Source organism: Podarcis tiliguerta, assembly GCF_965153285.1.
Source record: "Podarcis tiliguerta genome assembly, chromosome: 1".
NCBI lineage: Eukaryota > Metazoa > Chordata > Lepidosauria > Squamata > Lacertidae > Podarcis > Podarcis tiliguerta.
The window spans coordinates 97,311,835-97,331,052 of NC_139534.1; the positions used below are offsets into that span (position 1 = coordinate 97,311,835).

At 39.3% G+C, this 19,218-nt stretch overlaps 1 protein-coding gene and 1 long non-coding RNA gene across 2 annotated transcripts in view; one reads left to right on the forward strand and one right to left on the reverse strand.

Annotated features, from left to right (window-relative positions):
- AQR (aquarius intron-binding spliceosomal factor) overlaps nt 1–11,175 on the forward strand; it is a 51,651-nt gene extending 40,476 nt beyond the window's left edge. Inside the window, exons 27-35 of the mRNA XM_083452336.1 lie at nt 711–848; nt 1,745–1,816; nt 2,359–2,546; nt 2,873–3,044; nt 3,525–3,695; nt 5,172–5,257; nt 5,963–6,137; nt 6,817–6,930; nt 10,660–11,175. Of these exons, the coding sequence (XP_083308462.1) occupies nt 711–848; nt 1,745–1,816; nt 2,359–2,546; nt 2,873–3,044; nt 3,525–3,695; nt 5,172–5,257; nt 5,963–6,137; nt 6,817–6,930; nt 10,660–10,926 (1,383 nt within the window). The 3' untranslated portion in view covers nt 10,927–11,175. The remainder of the gene's footprint in view (nt 1–710; nt 849–1,744; nt 1,817–2,358; nt 2,547–2,872; nt 3,045–3,524; nt 3,696–5,171; nt 5,258–5,962; nt 6,138–6,816; nt 6,931–10,659) is intronic.
- Nucleotides 11,176–12,599: 1,424 nt separating this feature from the next.
- LOC310683791 lies at nt 12,600–18,249 on the reverse strand. The gene is made up of 2 exons (XR_014514539.1): nt 17,467–18,249; nt 12,600–17,098 (listed from the first exon to the last, which is right to left on the reverse strand). It is a non-coding gene; the product is annotated as an uncharacterized lncRNA (long non-coding RNA).
- Nucleotides 18,250–19,218: the final 969 nt, after the last annotated feature.

Sequence of the window (19,218 nt, forward strand, 5' to 3'; positions counted from 1 at the left end):
ATGCTATTCAGTAAAATGAATGAAATTAGAAACATATGTACAAAGTAGGCAGAGTTTAATAAGAGGCTATAACTTTTCTAAGATCCTTTTGTAAGATGTGGGTTAGAAAACCTATATCAAGCAATATTTAAATCCATTTATGATGAAATGTTACTGGAACATCCTGCATGTTTGCGTATTTTGTCTGATGTTATTATTTTCATAAGCATTCAAAAAAGCCTGTCCTGGTGGTATTGTGAATATGATGCTTGTTTTTAATGTATCTCAAAATTAATAGTAAAACCTGGGGGGGGGGGTGGAGGGGAGAGAAAATTGATCTGCTTGTGCTTAGACGTGTTCTTCTGTTGATCAGGGATCAATTGATCATTGTTGATTAGGGATTCTCCTAATTTTCCCAAATGTGCCAATTTTGAAATTCTGCACAAAGACAAATATACAGGAAGACAGATTGGTTGTCTATGCCCATCTGTGGAACCCTGCGATTGATTTTAAAGTGGGGAAGAACTTTATGCCCAAACATCTGTCTCTGACATTCAAATGAATGGGAAAATATGTGTGTGTGAGTTCCATCTGCGCTTCAGAGCACCCCCAGACCCCTGGATTTTGCAACTGGTTTGTTTGGTGGCAAGCTGAAAGTCACACAGTTTTATTGTAAGCATGAGTATTCTGCATTGTTTCACAGAAGTGTGGCTGTCGCCTATTTTCTGTAGGAATTCCGAGCGTTTGAACTGCTCCGCAGTGGACTGGACAGATCCAAATACCTGCTTGTGAAGGAAGCAAAGATCATTGCCATGACTTGCACGCATGCTGCTTTGAAACGCCATGACTTGGTTGAGTTGGGTTTCAAGGTAATGCCACTGTGGACAAAATGCTAAGGCTTCCCTGTATTAATTGTGTGTCATCTGCTGCTGTTAGAGGGTTATTAAGGCAACAGGTAGGAGAAGGAATGCGTTGCAAATTGGCAAAAAAGATGGATGCTGGATTCAATTGGCCACAGCTTTATTTAGTTACTTAGCTATGTCATACACATAGGAGCATTGTGACAGAAGATCAGTACTATTCTACCTGATATGGACTGTGGAACTGGTTTGCCTGTCCAGCCTCTTTTGTCCCTTGGGTACCATGGCTCAAGCCTCAGCCATGAAGCTCTGTACTACACCATATAGATAGGTAAAGAGCTGGTCATAGACCCAGAAGCCACCCAGATCTCCCGGATGTCTCACACCTTCACCTTCCTGGAGGGAAACCTACCAGAGCAGCCCAACTCTGGAATGTTCTCTTGTGCCAATATACCTTCTAATAGTCTCCAATCTATGAGCCTGTTCCTCTTCCCTGCCTACTTACTTTCAGGATCTGTTGGCAGGTACCACACACACTGTGAAATCTAATTGCAGGCATACCAAGCCAAGAACATACGTGTCAAAGACATAGAAAACTCATTCAAATGTTGGTTGCATTCAGCATCCTGTCAGGTTTGAGCTTGGTGTAGCTTCACTATATCCTGACTAGACATGTTCATATCTTTCAGGTAGCTCTGTTTATGCAAGCAAAAAAATGAGAAACCACTACTCAGAAAGTCAAATTATACAAGTTTTACTATGAGCAAAATACATTATGCACATACTATATTATTTAATAAATTACCAGATGCTGTGTGCACACCAGTAAGCAAATGGCTTCCGATATGAACTAATCATTCCCACATTAAAACAAAAACTTAACATATTTCTCTTTAACCTCCTAGTATGACAACATCTTAATGGAAGAGGCTGCTCAGATACTGGAGATTGAAACTTTTATACCACTCCTCTTACAGGTAAGAACACTAGCAGCAACTTCAGTTTATGACCATTATTTCAATGTAATTATTTTACTACTTGTCCATAAGATTGTATTGGTTAATAACATTAAATTTTTTACCATGCGTGAAAAAAGAAACATTCCAATTGACACTTTTGTTATGAATGTTGGAAAGCCTTATGAATAAGGAACAATATCAGGAACCTAACAATGTAGCTGGGCGTATCTGGATTTAAAATAAGATTTATTTTCAAGAATTTGCCTTATGTAGGAATGATTTACACAGGGAAGAAGACCACATTACTTGCTTCTTAACACACAGTGGCCATAGAAGAAAAGACTGCAAGTGACAGTGTTGTAGTACAGAAGAATCTATTCTTCCTAACAGGGGTTTTTTTTTCCACCTCTTCATTTATGAATACAGAATAAAGATGAAGCTATACATTTTTCTAGCTTTGAAAGTAATGTTCACCACAGTACAGTAAATATAGAGCTCAAAAATAGTGGTCACTAATAGTTCTAGCATTTCAACCCTAGCATCTTGCTTGTTTTCGATAGAATCCCCAGGATGGATTCAGTCGACTGAAGCGGTGGATTATGATTGGGGACCATCATCAGTTGCCACCAGTCATTAAAAACATGGCTTTTCAAAAATATTCGAACATGGAGCAGTCTCTTTTTACGCGTTTTGTCCGTGTGGGAGTGCCAACTGTTGACTTGGACGCTCAAGGAAGAGCAAGAGCAAGGTAAGGCAACAGGAAAATAAAAATTATAGGAGGTCTTGTATGAAGGAAAACTTGTGTTGGCGATTACCTGTAGCAATTTAAATATTTCAGACCTTACAGGAGTCTGGTTGTTCTAAATGTGTTCTCCTTTTATTGTGATTCTCATTTTGCAGAATTGTTCTCCTTCCTTGCTCCTCACTATGGTCCAGCAAACGTGTTTTGTAATAATGTATTTGCTTTTCATGCATGAAATTGATTTTAAAAGCGACATGGAGAAATAGTAAAGGAATATATTCACTCATGTTGACAATGGACAATAATTGTCTTCAACTCTATTTCCCATAAAGCTTATGCAATCTCTACAACTGGCGTTACAAGAACCTGGGTAACTTGCCACATGTGCAGCTCTTGCCAGAATTCAGAACAGCAAATGCTGGTTTCCTGTATGACTTCCAGCTCATAAATGTAGAAGATTTCCATGGCGTAGGAGAATCTGAACCCAATCCTTACTTCTATCAGGTAAGGGGAAAACAATTCATAATAGTTTTGGTACTCACATCAGGGTGTGTATTTACTATGAAAACAGAATGCAAGTTTTAGTTTTGTAAAATTAAGTTAAATTGCAAGCACTGGGCAATAGAAATCTTCCCTCCATCACTACCACCCCAGCGTACAGAGAAAATATATCTTATGGGTTGCGGGTGATGGAGACCAGTTGCAGTTCGTGCCACTTGGCTGGAAGTGGGAATGTTCCTTTCTGAGAGGTATATGTAAATATGTGTGCATATACATCTGTATACTACCATAGTGTCTTTAAAAATTGTCGCTATACAGATGCCAGTAGCATTTAAATTTCCTTTTTTCGCTCTCAGGAAGTCTTATCAAGGAAATGTCTTTAATAGGCAGGAGTCATGTTCTCCCAAGTGGTGGTTTTGCTCTATCCTAGCTGCATGAATATTATCTGACCAAGTGCATAAAACAAGTTCCTCTCCTTTGCAGAATCTTGGTGAGGCAGAATATGTTGTTGCACTGTTCATGTACATGTGCCTGCTAGGATACCCTGCAGAGAAGATAAGTATCTTGACAACCTATAATGGCCAGAAACACCTCATTCGGGATATTATTAATCAGCGTTGTGGGAATAACCCAATGATTGGAAGACCAAACAAGGTAACATTCCAGATACTATTCACTTGCATCTTCCTTCCTTCCTTTCATATATTTATATATATATATATATATTTCATATATTTATAAACCAACCTACTAGTAGGATTTTTAGTTTGTTCACTGGTTGAGCTGATTGCCGCCCTTGGATTGGATGCTACTATGTCATTTGTTGTTTTTCCTGTCTAATGTTGAGCCTAAAAAGCAAATTAGGCACAGAGATTCTAGCTGGTGAATTGCAGGAGATAATATAGCAAATTATAATTAGATGTCAGATTTATATGCAAATGGATTTTTGAGTCATTAGTTCACAAAAGGCATAGCTTTGTATCTTGAAGGAGCATATTTTAATTATTCAAGACTTGTTCAAAAGCAAAAATAAGCCCGGAAATAGAGCACAAGATGTTATAATGGCTAATTACATTGCATAGGCTTTTGCCAAGGCTTGCCCCATAGCGGTATTTATAAGCAACATCAATTAAGATTAGGAAAACTGTAACCATTAGTAGCTACATTTCAGGAATCACATTACTATGCAAGAACATGATATACGGTGCCTCTTAAATTTTGCACAGATGTTTTTTGATGAAAACATTAAATTTTAAATAAGCAAAGTATGCATTTTCTTTGTATTCCGAAAACAGTGTAGTTAAGGCTCACATCTCTGGTTTTAGTGCATATTTCATCATTTTTATTGCATAAATGGCCTTTGGTGCATATATTCCAGGAATAAAACAGTACCAGGTACTGCATATGTCACCAACTAAAAGCTCCAGTTTTTCAGGCGTAGTTTTGGAAACATTGGATCTAACAATGGTGACGGTGTTCTCAGGCAACCCTTTGATCCCTAGAAGGCCATTGAGAGACTGTAGAATACTGTGGACCTCCCTCTGCACATGCTTTCTGGTAATATGTTGTGGTTCGAGAATCCACAGGGACCGCAGCCTTCTTGATTCCCAGACATGCACATTTGTTTATTCATAAATCTTTTACATCCCATTTCCTCATTAAGATGTGGATTTTTAAAATAATAAACAAGATTTGTATTGAAGTACATACTTAAATATGTATTTTGTCCCAGTGTACACATTTCTTGACGAATCTATCCTAAAATAGACATTGTGGAAATATTCAGAAAAGTGAGAAATCCAAAGGACATTCTAATTTGTATCTTAGTCTGAGAGGTATAAGTCAGGTCAGTTTGCTTAAAAATGCAGATGAACAAAATTTTCCTCCATCCCTAACTCAGAAGCTGTGTTTGTGCATGCACAATCATCTAGATTTCTCCGATTATGTCTAGGAGTTTCCATTATGAAGACGGGTGTTTTCCCTGTTGCCCCGTTCCTGTTTGCAATGGAGTAAATTTCCACCATCTTTTCAGAAAGAAGCCTTTCAGCTTAGCACCAAAAGGCCAGCTTGCTTTCACTAGCCTATGCCAGTGAGATGCCAGTGAATTAACACTCTCCATGTTTCTGCTAGGTGACAACTGTGGACCGCTTTCAAGGTCAGCAAAATGATTATATCATCCTTTCACTTGTGCGAACTAAAGCGGTTGGCCACTTGAGGTAAGTCATAACGTATCTTCGCAAAGGGCAGAGTCCAAGCAGTGTCGTGTCGTAGTCATAAAGATGGCTCGGGCAGAGCTCAGTAGAGCCTTGCTTATCTCTCACCCATTCATTACTCAGAATGTATTTTCCTGCATGTAGAATCCTCCAAACTGCACCCGCTACATTTGTGAGTTTCGTTAATAAGCACACCGTCTTGTGATAAATTTAATTGGGTATCATTGGTGCTAAACCTCAACTGGAATTAACTCTTGCAAGGATGACTGATCAACCTATGCCTTAGTGAGATGTGGATTACGATAATCCCCATAACGGTAAATTATAATTCCTGTGGTATTTGAATATGCATACGGATCCACAAGTAATAATTGGAGTTGTTGATATTGTATCTAAAAGGTGAGGTCATTGTGATCAATGGCATCTCCAGAGCTTTGTAGGAGAAAATGTGCAGTGGTGGGGAGGCAGACCATTAAGTACCTTTAACAGTTGAAGAGGAAATAAAATGTTTTGCAGATTTTCCTATGTCAGATCAAACTGCAACCTAATGGTGCTTAAAATATTATCCCCATGACCTCAGGAGTAGAGCACAAGCCATGCATGCAGGAGATCCTAGCTTTAATTCTCAGCATTCAGGTAGTTCTGCAAAGTTTGTAGCAATTGTAGTTGATTCTAACAGTGTGTCAATTTCATTCTTATTTCTTGAAGGGATGTTCGGCGTTTGGTGGTTGCTATGTCAAGAGCAAGACTTGGGCTTTATATTTTTGCCCGAGTATCGCTATTCCAGAACTGTTTTGAGCTGACTCCAGCTTTCAGCCAGCTCACTGCTCGCCCTCTTCAACTGCATATAATCCCTACGGAGTATTTTCCAGCAGCCCGGCAGGTATGGAGAGCTGTCTTGAATTACGTAAATACAGTCCGATTGAAACAGCGGGTTGTATCCAAGCAGAGTTGCACTCACACAACAAGACTTCCCCTTCTTCTGCTCCCACCATGTGCCCACAAAATCTCCAATCCTTTGGAGCAATTTTTGAGCATGCACCAGTGGCGAGAGGGGGAGGAGAAAAAGATGAATTTTCATTGCAGAAGTGGAAGTCTGGTTGTCTGAACAGCACAGGGGGTTGCATGCTACCAAAGGAGTATAGCTCAGTGGTAGAGCATGTGCTTTGCATGCAGACCACGTTTCATTGTTCAGCTATCTTCATCTTTTTTCATCTTTTGAATGTGTTTGAATACCTGTTCTTCTTCAAGAGTTTTAATAGTTTGTTTTATATTTTTGTGAACTGCTTAGAGGTTTTCTTACTGTTAAGTGGTATATATATATTTATTAAGTAAGGTAGGGCTAGGGTGCCTGTTGCCTAAACTCATAGGGATCAGTGTAAACAATCCTGAGCTAGATGGACCAGTGGTCTCCCTCAGTATAAGAGAGCTTCGCCTTTTCCTTCCTAAGGCATAACTTTTATTGGTTAGATTTTGAATATTTTATCTTACTACAAAAGTGTTCTTATGTTCATTTTTTTTTTGCTTTAAATATCTCAATAGTACTTTTTCCCCTCCTCTAGAATGGAGAACACCCATCTCACCAAGTCCATGTCATAAAGAATATGCCTCAGATGGCCAACTTTGTGTACAACATGTATATGCACATGATACAGAATACACGCCAGCACAGACAGGTAAATATTACTGAAAGTTGAGAAAACGTACTTTTTAAAATTGGGAATGCTTTGAGTGAAAGCACTCTTAATAAATCTTTGATAACGAGTAAGTTAGTAAATGTCTGACCTCTTCCTTTGAACTTGCAAAAGCAGTGTTTCTGAAATCTGTCATACAATTGGTTTCATACCTTCAGCATTAACTTGAGTCTTCACGAAGCATAACAATTTCAAACCTATTTTTATAAAACAGGATGATAAGGCCTTACCACTGCCTTGATGTCCTCGTGTTTAGCAAAACAAAAAAAGCATTCATTTGGAAGTCTGGCTGATTATGTTGATATAAATCTGGATAGTTTTCTGAGGTAGGGGGCGGTCTTAAAATATTCTCTTGGGAGAAAAATAAACCACTTGATGCCATTGATCATCCTGTGACATGAAAAACACCTTTTGCATATTGGTTCTACTGTTCTGTTAGAACAGGCTTGTTGATGTGAACAGGAGTTGCACTGCTACATTCTCTGAAGAACAGTTTGCACGCTCAGTTTATGTTCGAACACTTACAGGCTATAGTGCAATGAATGGATAACCTTGTAAGTCCATAACTCAGGCAGACTTGCAGCAAATGCTCTGGTATGTATTCTCTGTAGCACTACTGAGATGTTATTTTTACCATCACATTAGTCCATACTTACAAAAAGAATCGAATAACCGTTATCATGCATGGATACCAGCTGCATCGCAGAAGGAGTCTCATTTTGTATCCGGCAGCATGAAATATATATTTTTCCAGGGACAAAGGAATCCCTTATTTGAGAGATTCAGCTTTCCTTAATCCCTATAATTAGTCTCCCCAAAATAGCATTTTGGCCACATATTAAGAGATCCAGATATAGTAATTTCAAAGTTTGAGTGTCGTTCTTGAAATCTCTCCTCTCCATGACATGGCTGTCAGAAACATGAGTTAATAGCAGATGCAATTTCAGTTTAATAGTGTGCGGAAATGCTAGTGTGAAAGAGCTCATTGGAACAACGAAATGGAATAGTGGAAGAGATGTGGAGGAAGGTGGGTGGGGTTCTCTGCTGTCTTTCCAGAGTTGAAAATGGATTTTTTTAATTTTAAAAAGTTCCATTGTTATTTCATAAATACATGCAACATATATACCACAATCCAGACAAACAACAATAACAGTGTTTTAATACTAGAATTCTACTGGATATGTCTGTTCTTAGTTGGCCGGAGCAATTCTAACTCAAATTTATACCAGGGTCAGGGGATAAGACCCTGGCGATCAGCCTACAGAATGAGTGCCACATCCACTGCCATGCTGTTTCATTGTGGCACCATTTTTCTTTTGACTACTATGAGAAGAAATTAGTTGTGCCAACTCCAGAGCTAGCAGAGAGCTGTGACATTTCTGTGCGGGTTTTGGGGAAATGAGCAGACTTTGGATGTGGGTTATCCACACATGCACTTTTCCCCTCCCCTTCTGCCAGCAGAACATCTCTGTTTATGTTCTGCTGCCATACCTCCATCTCGTACAACAGAACAACACTCATACAACTTCCCTTGGCATCTCAGGTCGCTTTACATTGCTCCATAGGTCAACAAACCCAATAAACATTGACATTTTCTTCCCAGTGCTAGTAGAGCCTGTTCAAATGTTATATTGCCTTGTACCTTGAGCAGCAACTCTGGAATCAGCCACTGTGTTTTCCCACCTGTCCTTTGTTCCCTGTATTGTCCTTAGAATGTAACATCTGAAGCAAGAGTCTCAAATGGAATTTCTTGGTTTGAATGCTACTTCCTACATACAACGAAAGGAGGCGGCAGGAATTGTGAACTCCAGGACTTTCCCCCAGTCAGTGTACTGATGGAAGGGGGAGGGTTAATATCTCTGGATTCTCACAGTGGTGGGATTCCTGCTGCAAAAGCACAATTCAGGGAGAAAGTCTAACTCAATTGGAGATATGTAAACTCTCAGGCCATGCATTCTCTTCACAAAAGTACTATAAGTAACATAACATAACATAATTCTTTACACCATTCTCATCCCCCACATAGAGTCATGGATTTGTAGAGTTGGAAGGTACCCCAAGTGTCATGTAGTAGTCCACACCCTGCAATGTTGGAATCGCAACTAAAGCATCCATGACAGATGGCCACCCAACCTCTGCTAAAAAATCTCCAAGTAAGGAGGTTTCCCAAGGGAGTCCATTCCATTGTCGAACAGCTCTTACTGTCAGAAAGTTATTCCTGATGTTTAGCCAGAATCTCCTTTCTTGTAAATTGAAGCCATTGGTTCAGAACATACCCTCTGGAGCAGGAGAAAACAAGCATGCTCCCTCCTTCATGTGACAGCCCTTAAGATATTTGAACGTGGCTATCATATCTCCTCTCAGTCTCATCTTTACCTGGCTAAACATACCCAATTCCCTTATAAGATTTGATTCCCAGACTGCTTATAATATTGGTCGCCCTCCTCTGCACACGTTCCAGCTTGTCAATATCCTTCTTCATTGTAGTACCCAGAAATGAACACAGTACTATGGGCATAGGTTGACCAAGGCAAAATAGAGCCAGGACACTATACTTCTGTTGATATAGCCTAGAATAGCCTAGAATAACATTCACTTGTTTTTTTGCTGCTGCATCACACTATTGACATGTTAAACTTGTGATCTACTAAGACCCCTGGATCCTGTGCAGCTGATTCTTCCTGCCTAAGTGCAGAGCCTTACATTTGTCCCTATTGAAATTCATTTTGTTAGTTTTGACCCAGTTCTCAAATCTGTTAAACTAATATTGAATCCCAATTCTGTCTACTACGGCATTAGCTACCCATCCCAGTTTGGCGTCATTTGAAAATCTGGTGATATCTTCATCAAAGTCATTTATTAAAATGCTGAATAGCAATAGGCCCAGGACAGAACCCTGCAGCACCCCACTTGTCACTTCTTCCTAGTATGATGAGTGAATACTCTTTTGGTTTGGTCAGTCAACCAGTTAAAAATCCATCTAACAGTTTCTTTTCCCGCCCACATTTTACCAGCTTCTCTGCAAGAATATCATGGGGGACTTTGTCAAAAGCCTTAAGGAAATCAAGAAACACTATGTCCACAGCATTCACCTGATCCACCAAGCTTGTAACTCAATCAAAAAAGAAACGAGACTTTGTTTTTTAGAAACCCATGCTGAGTCTTCGTAATCACAGCACCCTTTCTTTCTAAGTGCTCACAAACCAACCATTTAATTATCCATTCTAGGACCGGTCAGTAGTTACCTAGGTGTTCTCCCCCCCCCCCCACTTTTTTTTTTATAAAGATGGGGACAACATTTTCCTACCTCCAGACTGCAGGGACATCACCTGTTCTCCAATAATTCTTAAATATTCTTTTAATAATCAGATTCCTTTATAAGACTTCTGTGAATCACCTCATTTGTAGCTAGCCTTTTAAAAATTGCATATCTCACTTGTAGAATCTCACATCAAAGAATATTTTATTACATATCTTATAACCAATGACAGTACGCTATTAAGTAGATTAATTGTAATTACAGTCAGCAAGCAATACACATGGAATTCCTGAGCAGCAACACCTGTATTCACATGCTAGTACATTATTGAATTGTATTGAAGTCTTCTGATTTAGGATGCCTAGGTTGTCCTGAATTGCATCCAAATATGGGTCTGTTTATAAAACAAAAAGCAGGCATTTTCATAATGAATTGTTTAATTTTCTTACTAGCAAAACTTGCTGCCTCCTCCAACACTTGTTGAAGAAATCGAAACACTTCAGTCTCAGGAAAGTGAAGAAGTTCAGAGCAAAGATCTTGAAATGGAAACAGAAACTGAAGTCAAACCCACACCAATGGAAACTGCAGAAGAGAAAGTTTCCAATGAGAAACAAAAGGTAGCAGAGGAAATTGAGGAGGAGCATCGGAAAATGCCTGAGCATCCTGGAAGAGACAGTGATAGTGAAGACAGTGAAACTGAAGATGGCACAGAGAAATGAACTTTTCTTTTTCAAGCGGACACACAGAGATGACCAATCATATGTATATCCACGAAACGTGTTAGTCGGTAAAACAAGCAACTGTTAACCAAGAGTAAATATTAATGATACTTCTAAGTATCATTTATGACTAACATATCGTTAGCAAAGGAGGGTTTTTTTACTTGTATTGTGTATTTAAGTAGAGTTTTTTATCAATCCTTTGTGTAACGCCCCTTTTTTGATACTATAAAGTTCAATTTGGAGAGATTTCCAGTCAAGTATTTTCTTTAATCAAATACAATGTAGATAGCTGGGGTGAGCATAGACCACAATATTTGGTCCTTATCCTGATTTGAAGCTTTGGAAAAGAACACTCAGAGATTGTACAACTTAGCTCAGGGTTGCCCCATTTTTCTGCTAGTAATGGAGTCTTTTATTTGGAAAAGCTTGCAGTCATGTCCTGTATAGTATTTGCATTTGAAGTGGTACACCCCAGGAAGTTTTATCACATGATCTGTTTATAATCAAAGACATATTGTTTCTTTAGCTTGAGGGGGGGATGACGTTATAAGAACATAAACCCTGTTGGGTAAGACTCTTGGCCCATCCAGTCCAGCATCTTGCCAGCCATAAGTTCATAGTTATATGCTTTAGTGACTCAGAGCTATTAAAAAACAACACCACTATTTGCAGTTTTTTATTGGATTTTCTAGATAGCTGGTGGTAGTTCTGCTACATCAAAAGAAAACTAAACAAAAATCCAAAATCTAATAATTACATTTGCCTTGTGAGGTTCATGACTCTATTGACAACATGGTGCCGTGCAACACTTTGGTTTGTAGCTAGCGGGAGTAACGGTAGAATAAATGTGAAAAAAGCAAATATGCCTTTGATTTTGATTTCACAGGCAAAATGTTAAATAGATCAGTAAAATTCTACCAGAGTAGGTGTTCTAGAATCATTTTCGATTGAACATCCATCTTTAAATTTCCAAATTTACAACTGAGAGAAATCATCTTGGCAGATCATTTTACATCTATAAATCCTCTGGACAAGCAGTATGCTTCAAAGTTAACTATCACCTGAATTTCACGTTCTTTGCTGCCAATGTTGTATATTTGCTTGTAAAGTTGCCAATAGGATTGCTTTACAAAAAGATATAGATCATTAAAATAGCATTCAATCTTCAAGCTATATTAGATATATTCCATTAGCCTTGCCTCTGGTGGTGCAGTTTATCCGCATACAAAAATAAGCATAATATTTTTCCCCCTCACAACATCAGATATAGGATAGAGATATCTTCAGCTAATGAGAATCAATTTGTTCTCAGTCTTCCTTGCATTGTAAATTGCACAGAATCTACACTTGCTAATTTAGACACTTATTCATTTACATTCTTGAATTGCCTTCCCAGAAGAAAATAAAATTGCTTTGGAAATATGTGGTTCCATAAGTTCCACCATGCACAAAAATACACTGCAGCTTTTTAACCTGTCACTGAGAGAGACCTAATGGTGCACAGCTTAGAGACACTGTGATACAGTTTCATAAACTAACATTCATATGTTTAATCAGGGATGAATGGTACAAGGCCTTCAGGCAACATGTGACCAGCTCAGCTAAGGATCGTCTGCTTTCTAACCTATTTTCTAAAAATATTCTAGTATCTAACAACTTATTTCTGCTGGTTTTTGTTTTTTTTTAAATAAATCCCAACACTGGCAGGAACAGCTGCTGGTAGTTTGTATGTATTTAATGAAGCAACTTCAGATATTTTTGCTCATACTTTAAACTGGTGCCGGGATAAGAGTCTCAATAGCAAGAGTACATGGCCCAAATGAATGCAATAAGCAACTGGTGATATTTTGCAGATTCCTTTGGCAAGTGGTACCTCTTAAAGTGTGGGAGCCAGCTCTTGGACATGTTTTGGGGACAGTGAGCTGTGTGAAGGTGCCTGCACTGGCATTTGTCAAGCTGGTAAAGTGGGCATAACTTGTGAGGGATATGGGAAAAGTGCCCAGAGACACCACTTGGAAACAGGAAATTTTATTAAGTGTTTTATAGGTACATCATCTGCTATATAGAATATCCAAAGATGGATCCTAAAATTGAAAACTGGCCCGGTCACCGATGTTCTATCAACCATGGTGTTCAGATTATGGGGAACTATGCACCATCCAGGTGGGAAACTGATAATAAAAGTCTTGGCACGTCAATCTTTACTGGAGATAAATGTGACAGGGCCCATTTATCAGCTATAAATTCCTGAATTACCAAGCAGCCGCGTTGGAGCAGTCCTGCTATGCGTCGCAAGGCGCTTCAGCATCCTGCTGCTTAAATTTGACATCTCTGTTGTCAGGAGAGCTATTTTTAGATTGATAGTCTGGGGACATGGAATGTTTACTAATTACTGTACAGGGAAAGGAATGGACTGTGAGGAGGGAGTGCTCCTTTTTAGCATTTCTAAGAGTGTTCTGGTGGCAGGGCAAACTGTTTAAAAGGGACTGAAGCGTTAACAGCAACAGATATCCTAACTGAAGTTGCCTCGTTGGCATAAAAGGTTAAGAAATTTTAAATAAAGTAAATATACCCATGGACTGGTGCACTACATCGGTGATATTTTCTTTTTTGCCAAGTTTCCATTGTGAACAAGGAAGAGCACCAAAGACTATGCACAATCCTATTCGGAATAAGGGAATTTCCCTTTAAAAAAGGGAAACGTTGACAGCTATGCAGTGTGCAGATGGCCACATCCTTGCTTCTTGGTGGATAAGAAGCAAATGTAGTTTTCACCCCAGAGGGGTCACTTTTACTGCTGCTTTACTTTCTTCTATGTAAGTGAATGGCTGCTGTTTAAGAATGAAATGCTACCCTGAGGCTGTGCCTCATGGAGGTGATGCACCCTGCTGGATCCCTTGAAAAGCTTCCTTTAAACATGCACACTGCTCAGCACAATGCTAGATGTTCTCCTAGTCCACAATAGTGCTGCCTATGTAATTGGCTTTTTGAGCTCCCTTTACTCCAGTTCTGAACATGCTTGGGTATTGCAGGTTGTATTTAACTAGCTCCTACTCAGAAGAGACCTGCTGAAATTAATGAACCTAAGTTAGTCGTGTTCATTAACTTTAATGGGCCTAAGTAGGCCTAATGTTGACTATCATGCTATATATTTTACTTACCTCTTTTAATAATAACAATATGTGAACAGCAGCCTCCATCATCCCTAGCCAGCATGGGCAATGGTCAAGCATTCTGGAAGTTGTAGTCCAACATGTGGGGGACCCAAGGCTGGAGAAGAATAACTTCTCCACTGTCCCATTTCAAGATAGAACATCAATGGAGTGTGTTCTTTTCACATATATGGCATATATAATACCAGAGGAGAGTGCCCAGCGCGGTCTGGGAATTTTTGGACACCAATAAAGTATTGTGACTTTTAAATGGATGGCGTAATTTTTGAATTTGGACTAATCACTCCAATCACACCAAAGTCACACTTCAGTCCACCATCTTGATTCAAACTGGCACCTGGCTTCCAACTGGTGGCAAAGTCTGCCACCCCGACCTCAGGAACCCTCATGCTGAGTTTGACAATGATATCTGGAGAGGTGACCAAACCTATGCCCCAAAATGGGCAAAGTCACACCAAAATGATTTTTTTAGATTGCCATCTTGATACAAAATGGTGGATAGTGTCCAAACATTGATGAGGGCTGCTGCCCCAACCTCACGAACCCTCATGCTGAGTTTGGCAATGCTATCTTGAGTGGGGTCCAAACACACAGAAGGCAGACAGACCATTTTCTAAAATATAAAGTAGATAGATGGGTATGCATCCTTATGTGCGCCACATATTAGCACCGGAGAGGTATTCTTAATGGGTATTTCTAGAGTGTCACAAGCAGTTTTTATCTGGGAATGTAATTACCAGGTAGGCATTAGCATGACTAATAATTGAATTTGCATGGGGGGGAAATCTCTTAAGCACTATGCATGCATGGGATAGATGGTAATTGTTTTGCCTGTTAGCCATGTTTTGCCAAAATTAATTCCTGTCAATATGATGTATGTCTCTATCTTTAATTCCCCCCATAGTTTTCCTCATTCTAATGGCAGAAAGCTTAACTGAATTCCACACAACCTTCAGCTAGAGCAGCAGCCTTCGTCTTTTGGTCCTGTTGCAGCCTGTGTAACTTACAGATGGCTGAAAATCAAGGGATTGTAAAAATGGTTTAATGACTGTTCACTCTCCCGTGACCCTTTAAAGAGAAGTCAAATTGTCACAGTGGGAGAACTTGCCCTTTTAACTGCTGCCATGTTGCATTATAACCTGAAAAAGTGCAGCCAGGTTGACAATAATCTCTGCTGTTGCTATCTTTTTCTTTTTTTGTGGGACTCCTAACTATAATATTCATCCTTGATAACTACTCACTGAACTATATTCATTCAGTTATAGATACCAATGGACCTAAACAGATTAATTTGGGGGAGATTCTGGTCTTCCCTTTTGTATCTCCACCTTACCTTTTAATATTTTTAGTAATGCGTATACTATGCCTTCATCTCGTCTCAATTATAAATGCAGGTCAAATTTCATTGGTGAGCCATTTGTCCTAAATTACTCCCTACTCATACAACATTCACCCACTGGCATCCTGTCAGCCTAAACTATGCAATAAAAGGAGGCGTTGACAACAGCTGCTCCTTCTGACTCATCTCTCTCCCAGCCTTACTATAAAGAATGTTACTATAATTTTTTAGATGAAGCGAGTAAGTTTGTTGATGTAGACTTACTAGTAAGAAAACCCGAGGAACAGTGGGTGGCTTCTTATAGGCATGCAAATGTGCTTATCTCCCCACCCCCATTGCATATGCCTACATGTTTTAAAGAAGGTGGCATTTTTGCTGGAGTTGATGCTGAAGCCTCTTGCATGCACAGTTTGGAATATATCCAGTTGATACCTTAACACCTGTATGTTGTTCCAATGGCGCAACAGGCTATTTATCGGGGGGGGGGAGATGATGAGGTTGGCATGACATCAGGCCCAGCCAGCATGTTTTTAGATGACCCATTGAATCCATTCGCTTCTAAGAGAATGAGAAATTCAATTTCATTCTCCCTTCAAATAGCTAACCAATGACACCTTCAAGATCCACCCCCTGTTCCTTTGCATTTTTTTATTGCCTCCCTCATGCCTCCTCTTTGGTACAATTGGCTTTCTGCCTGTTTCTTTTCAGGTTGTTCCTAAAAAGAAACAGTTATTGCAGTTTGCTTTTAATTAGGAGTTAATGGTTCTGTTAATGTATGTTGTTTTTAATGGCTGTGAGTTAGGGTTTTGTATTTTATAATGGGATTGCTGGCTTGAGATCAAATGCTTATACATATCTTTCTATATCTTTCTATTTTAGTACCTTAAAATGACATTATTTCATATTTTTACACCACTTTGGAATTTTTGGTGCTTTGAAAGGTGGCTAAGAAGTTTCCGAAAGTAAATAAATCACATATTACCAAATTACACATTTAACATAACTTGTAGTCCACTAATATACCAGTTTTTAAGCATTTTGTGAATACAGAACTGTAGTAAAGTCTTATTGAGAAGTAAAGCAGCAAATCTTCATTTAATCCATCACTTAGAATCTGATAAGGCATATAGCTTCTTTTAAGAGTTTAAAGGTAAAGGTAAAGGTACCCCTGACCAATAGGTCCAGTCGTGGATGACTCAGGTTGCATGCTCATCTCACTCTATAGGCCAAGGGAGCATCTATTGAATTTCCTGTTCCTATATGTATTTTATTTATTTGTGTATTTATTCAATTTCTGGTATTTCTTTCCCACCCTTTACTCTGAGGTACCAGTATGGGTTAGATAAACTAAAATACAACCACAAAATAATGAATCATCAAAACCCCAAAAAATAATGATAAAAGCATAACACAGATACAGCTAATAATACATTTACCAGGGGGACAACTACAACATTCTTGCTTCACTTCCAAGGGCCAGGGTAAACAGGTGCAACTTAAGTAGCTAATGGAAGATGTAAAGTGTTGTGGTTGGTGCACCTCTCTGGGGATGGAGTTGCACAGTTTTGGAGCCATAAAAGAGATGGCCCTGTCAAAAGCCACCATTCCCCGGACCTCTGAAGGTGATGGCTCTAACAGTAAGGCATCATCGGCAGATCTCAGTACAGTGGTGCCCCGCAAGACGAATGCCTCGCAAGATGGAAAACCCGCTAGACGAAAGGGTTTTCCGTTTTTCAATGCGCTTCGCAGGACGAATTTCCCTATGGGCTTGCTTCGCAAGACGAAAATGTCTTGCGAGTCTTGAGACTTTTTTTCACTCCCCACCCCCTTTTTCTAAGGCGCTAAACTGCTAATAGCCTTTTAGCAGCTAATCCGCTAATCCGCTAATCCTTTAATAGCCGCTAATAGCCGCTAAACCGCTAATAGCACTAATCCGCTAATCCGCTAATAGGGTTGCTTCGCAAGACGAAAAAACCGCTAGACGAAGAGACTCGCAGAACGAATTAATTTCGTCTTGCGAGGCACCACTGTACATGAACTGATGCCTATGGAAAGCAGCAGCACTCCTCCAGATATTAGAGACACTTAGGGCTTTATAGACTAACAATTTGGATGGAAACTTCAGAATAAGTGCAGTAAGAGTACTTGAAGTCATATTGTAGCAAGAGGTCAAACCCTATAAAAACTCCTAAGTCTTTGGCCAACGAGACTCAGGAGCCGGGAGAAGATAAGAGTCCAGCCAATATTTTATTACTTAGGAAGCAATATGTTACAGTCGGATCATTCCGCAAGAACTGTAATCCCCCAGCTAGGTCTAGGGGGGTTATTTATAAGTTTCTACACAAAGCCCTTTAATTTCATCCAATCATATGTATAGAAGTATTTCACATTACTCCATCCTAATGGTTGGAAACATTTCAGGTTAGTATGCTTGTGCAATAAGCACCGATTGTTTCTGCTGACTAGGCTTTGATTCCCATCGTGTCTGTTATGGCCTTCATATAGGAATACATTGTGTTACACAGAGCTATTGTGCTTTGTAAACCTGTGTGTTTAGCTGCGTGTGTTCTGTGATAAAAACGTTAGCTTCTTCTCTTCCCATGGGAAAGGCCTTTTGCATTCTCAGCAATTTCAAAGCTTTAGCATTAACAGTTTCATAGCTTTTTCTTAAAGCGATATAGCATTTTCTTAAAGTGATATACTATCAATTTTTGTGGCCCTTGGGGTCCTCCCTCAATATCAGACATTATCCTGGCTACCATATTCTGCACTTCTAAATAGTCTAATCCAGGGGTTAACAAAGCATGGGGTAAGTGTCCAACACAGCTCTGAACAGGAGGTAACACAGTGGTGAACCAGTCATAGCTGGAAAGTAGGCACTCTACTAAGGCAACATGGGGTCTTTCCTGTTAAGTGCAGCTCCATACAGAACAGGCTGCCTCATCACATAACAGACTCAGGAACTTGAAACACACAGCCAGTCCATTTCTACCCCAGGCACAAGTCTAGCACCTCCTCTTCCTCCTAATTCAGATCATATGGGGGTGACAGATAGTATACGCCTCCACAAGAAGCACAGAAAAAACAGGACACTATCATTGTCATGTCAACATATTACCTTTAAAGTACTATGAAATTTAGAATTTGGAACCCCTTTGATATTCAAATGGATTGTGATGTGTTCACTAGAATAAGGAGCACCTGGGAATTCTAGTGGGTGTGATAATCTGGGGAAACCCAACCAGATGGGTGGGGTACAAATAATAATAATAATAATAATAATAATAATAATAATAATAATAATAATAATAATAATAATTGTATTTTGCTTTGCACTCTGTTTATGTTCTGGAGCTGCTTTACACAAACTCACCCTCCCAGTTTAGATTTAGGAGACATTATTTCATCCAGGAGCAAAACAGAGTCAGGCACTTCATATGTTCAAAGTCTTGGTCTTTGCCATTCCCAATATGCACCTGACATAGGATATGTAATGAGTGGCGGACCTGAGTCTGTAAATTTCTGAGATTGAATTTGGTGGAAGCATCTCATAAAAAAATGGTGTGGTAAAAGAGTTAATGAGAAGAAATGGATTCTTAATTTGAGGTCCCTACTGAGGCACAAATCGAGGATATTTGAACACACTGCCAGATGTGAGGGTGCAAATTGCCTTTCAGAAATATTCTATTCTATTCTCTATTCATACCACAGTCCTTTTTAGGAGTGCTTTGGAAAATATTTCCACACCTTTCTCTTGCATGCCTTTATAAAGAACTT